Source organism: Cebus imitator, unplaced genomic scaffold, assembly GCF_001604975.1.
Source record: "Cebus imitator isolate Cc_AM_T3 unplaced genomic scaffold, Cebus_imitator-1.0 Scaffold82, whole genome shotgun sequence".
In the NCBI taxonomy this organism is placed as follows: Eukaryota; Metazoa; Chordata; class Mammalia; order Primates; family Cebidae; genus Cebus; species Cebus imitator.
In genome coordinates, this window is record NW_016107397.1 from 5729364 (window position 1) to 5733284 (window position 3921).

At 47.7% G+C, this 3921-nt stretch overlaps 1 protein-coding gene across 1 annotated transcript; it reads right to left on the bottom strand.

Annotated features, from left to right (window-relative positions):
* Positions 1-2062: 2062 nt before the first annotated feature.
* Positions 2063-3466, bottom strand: LOC108308059 (40S ribosomal protein S7-like). Its single transcript, XM_037740397.1, has 3 exons — positions 2884-3466; positions 2349-2523; positions 2063-2181 (listed from the first exon to the last, which is right to left on the bottom strand). Exons 1-3 carry the CDS (start codon positions 3460-3462, stop codon positions 2063-2065), a joined length of 873 nt encoding a protein of 290 aa, XP_037596325.1. The 5' UTR covers positions 3463-3466.
* Positions 3467-3921: the final 455 nt, after the last annotated feature.

Here is a 3921-nt window from a genome sequence, read left to right on the forward strand (position 1 = left end):
AAAAAAAAAAAAAAAAAATGAAATGGGGCAGGGTGAGGTGGTTCATGCCTGTAGTCCCAGTACTTTGGGAGGCCACGACAGGAGGATTGCTTGAGGCCAGGAGTTCAACACCAGCCTGGACAGCATAGTGAGACCCCCATCTCTATGAAAATTTAAAAATTAGCCGGGTGTGGTGGTACACACCTGTAGTCCCAGCTACTTGGAAGGCTGAGGTGGGAGGATTGCTTGAGCCTGGGAGGTCAAACCTGCAGTGAGTCGTGTGATGCTGCACTCCAGCCTGGGTGACAGAGCATGACCCTGTCTCAAAAAAAAAAAAAGAAAGAATGTCTTTTGCAGCAGCTTGGATTAAAGTGGAGGCCATTATCCTTAATGAAGTAACTTAGGAACAGAAAACCAAATACTCCACGTTCTCACCAATAAGTTGGAGCTAAGCTATGGGTATCCAAAGACATACAGAGTGGGGACATTGGAGACTCAGAAGGGGGATGACGGTAGGGAGTGATGGATAGAAAACTATGTATTAGTATAAAGCACACTGTTCAGTGTTAAAACACGTGCTTTGAATGAAGAGACCCCCCCCAAACAGGCTTTGTGTAAGCAACATGGCTGTTTATTCACCTGGGTGCAGGTGGGCAGGGGCTGAAAAGGGCGTCACCGAAGGGTGGTGGGATAGGAGTTGGTTTTATAGGTTTGCGGTGGGCAGTGGAAAGTTACAGAGTAAGATCAGTTACAGTGGTGGGGTAGGGGCAAGGGGTATACATGACCGTAAGTTCAGTTACAATGGTGTAAGAGTAGTTAAGATGGCAGGGTGGGGTGACCTGTCTTAACTCAGGGAAGCTCTGCTGGGCTATCAGGGCTAATGGCAAATGCAGGCAGGGGTTGGGGGGTGATCAGCCGAGGCAGGCAGGACTTCAGACTTTCTGGGTCTGGGCTTGCACATGGAGGCCTGACGTGCAGGTGACAGATACTCTAAAATCCTAGACTTCACCACTATACAATTCTTCCATGTCTCCAAAAACCACTTGTACCCCTCAAGCTATTGAAATGAAAAAAACTTAAAAATAAATTTTTGGGCTGGGCTTGGTGGCTGGGATAACACCTGTGCGTTAACAGGTGTTATCCCAGCACTTTGGGAGGCTGAGGTGGGTGGATCACCTGAGGTCAGGAGTTTGAGACCAGCCTGGCCAACATGGTGAAACCCCATCTCTACTAAAAATACAAAATTTAGCTGAGCACGGTGGCGTGAACCTGTAATCCCAGCTACTCAGGAGGCTGAGGCAGGAGAATCACCTGAAGGTGGCGGGGGGTGGGTGGTGGGGTGCAGAGGTTGCAGTAAGCCGAGATCACGCCACTGCACTCCAGCCTGGCCATCAGAGAAAGACTCTGTCTCAAAAAATAAATAAATAAATAAATGATTTTTTAAAAGAAGAGGAAAAACTGAATTGGCAGAGCCACACAGTGTAATAAACTAATCAGATCTATTCGGCTAGAAAACTAATTTTGTACAATTGTGTCCATTTTCCCCCCCAAGGAGTTTCATACCTTGATGCAAATGGGGAGATTTCAGGCAAAGTGTAATTTAATGTTAATTTGCATTTCTGACCATGGAGGGGTATGTGAAATGTGCCTTCTTTTCTATGGCATAGATAAGACGGTGGCACTCTGAGAGGCTCAAAAGGAAGCTTCCTCCCCCAAAAGCCATCCCCTACATAACCCTAAAACAAAAATGGCGCATCTCAGAAGGACCTTGGAGGTGTCGTTGGAAGATTGATACCTGCAGCTGCCATTATGCTTGCACTCCCTGACATGCAGTAGGTGTCCATAAACACCTGATGGCTGGATGAATTAACAAGCTCTTTATTCAGTGGTCCCACCCCAAACCTGCATCCCTCCAACAGTCCTTCCATATCCATCTAGGTGATGGGGGCGGGGTTGTTGATGGAAATAGGCAAGAACCAAATTTGCAAACTCCCCTGCTGGCCTCACAATAATTCATGCTCATCTGCGTCTAATAAAATATGGAAGCAATTTTACAGGAACATTTTGTGCTTTAGCGATTCATTTAACTCTTTCCTCCAGGGGGAACGTCGTCTATCCTCATCCAGATGTGTGGGAAGTTCCGTGTATAAATCTGCAAATATCTTAAGAAGAGATGCTCCTCTCCCTGCCGGGAGCCCAACTCTAGTGAAGGAAAGCTTGAAAGTGAACACCAACCAAGCTTATCCTGGCCTCCTTTCCCACCAGTGGTTTCATGCCCCGTGTCTGTCCCACTGCTGAAGTGACCTGAAATTGCTAGAGGAGGTGAGTGCTGAAGGCAATGTCCCCTAGAGTCAAATTCACCCCCTTACTTGGCAGGGCCTCCAAGAGATGAGCTGCTGTCCACCCCATCAGCCCCCAACACCAGACCACCAGGAAGGACACTCGTTCAGGTGCCACAGCAGCTGCCACCGTCTCCCCAGACACCATGAACAGCCCCTTCACTGTTCCTGGCTGTGTCCACCTCTGTGAGCTGCCCCCAAACTCCTTGCAGATTTAAGAACCGATGAATAAAAATGAGTAACACCCGCCCCGAGCCGCCCGCCTATCGCTCCATTCACGTCCTGATTTTCTGGGTCACCAATTTTTTTTAATTAAACTTTTCAGATGATTGTAAATTCACATGCGGTTGTAAGAAATAATACAGCGAGAGCTCATGAATCCCTTACCTGATTTCCCCGAGCCGTAGCTGTCAGGCCTCCATGTGCAAGCCGGAACCCAGAAAGTCTAAAGTCCTGCCTGCCTTGGCTGATCACCCCCCACCCCGGCCTGCATTTGCCATTATCCCTGATGGCCCAGGGGAGGTTCCCCCGGCCATTAAGCTGCTGCTTTTTTTTTTTTTTTTACAATTGAAACTAGGAATTCAGAATTAATATCCTTGCCCGTGAGCTTCTTATAGACACCAGAAAAAGTTTCAACCTTGTGTTCCACATAGTTCTGCTGTGCTTTGTCCAAATGAACCTTTATGAGCCGGCTGCCATCCAGTTTCACGCAGATTCTCTTGCCCACAATTTCTCTTGGGAAGAGCAGGTCCTCGAGGATTGCATGGTGCACAGCTGTCAGAGTACGGCTCCTGGGATGCTTTTGCTTATTTTTTGTATGGTGTTTTCGAGTTGGCTTAGGCTGAATTCTCCTCTGAGCGATAAAGATAACATGCTTCCCACTGAACTTTTTCTCCGACTTGCGTACTAGCCAGACTTGGATTTTCTGGAAAGATTTTAGTTGAAGAACGGGAACGAAGATTACGATAGCTTTCCGGCCACCACCAACTTCAATTTCCTTAGCTGCTGTAATATTCAGCTCCCTGAGCTGAGCCTTGAGGTCTGAGTTCACCTCCAGCTCCAGAAGAGCCTGGGAGATGCCAGACTCAAACTCATCTGGCTTCTCGCCACTGGGCTCCACGATCTTGGTGCTCGAACTGAACATGGCTTTCTCCTTGGTGAGCGCCGACTTAGGAAAAAGCTGGACATTAATCTTCTAAACCCACGCTGCCAACTTAACTGTTATTATGATAATGTGAATACTCCTCATCCCACCCAGCCATCTTAACTAGTTTGCACCTTACCCCACCCGCCACTGTAACTGAACTTAGAGTAATGCCTACTCCTTGCCCCACCCCCACCACCATAACTAATCTTACTCCGTAACTCCCCAGGCCCCTCCCCAAAAGATTTGCCCCAACCTATAAAGCCAACTCCTATCCCACTGCCCTTCTCTAACGCCCTTTCGGACTCAGCCCACTGGCACCTGGGTGAATAAACAGCCATGTTGCTCACACAAAGCCTGTTTGGGGGGGTGTCTTCATTCAAAGCTTGTGTCTTAAGAGTAGCATCTTGCAAAACTATAGTGCAATATTGGGTCACCATTTTTTTTTTTTTTTTTTTT

What these genes read in the sequence shown, in the direction of transcription:
- LOC108308059 (XM_037740397.1), bottom strand. Translation starts at nt 3,462, where the DNA reads ATGTTCAGTTCGAGCACCAAGATCGTGGAGCCCAGTGGCGAGAAGCCA. An exon ending in CTGAATTCCTAGTTTCAATT is followed by an intron (nt 2,524 to 2,883) that starts GTAAAAAAAAAA and finishes TAAATCTGCAAG; the next exon opens with GAGTTTGGGGGCAGCTCACA. An exon ending in TCTCTTGGAGGCCCTGCCAA is followed by an intron (nt 2,182 to 2,348) that starts GTAAGGGGGTGA and finishes TTCCTTCACTAG; the next exon opens with AGTTGGGCTCCCGGCAGGGA.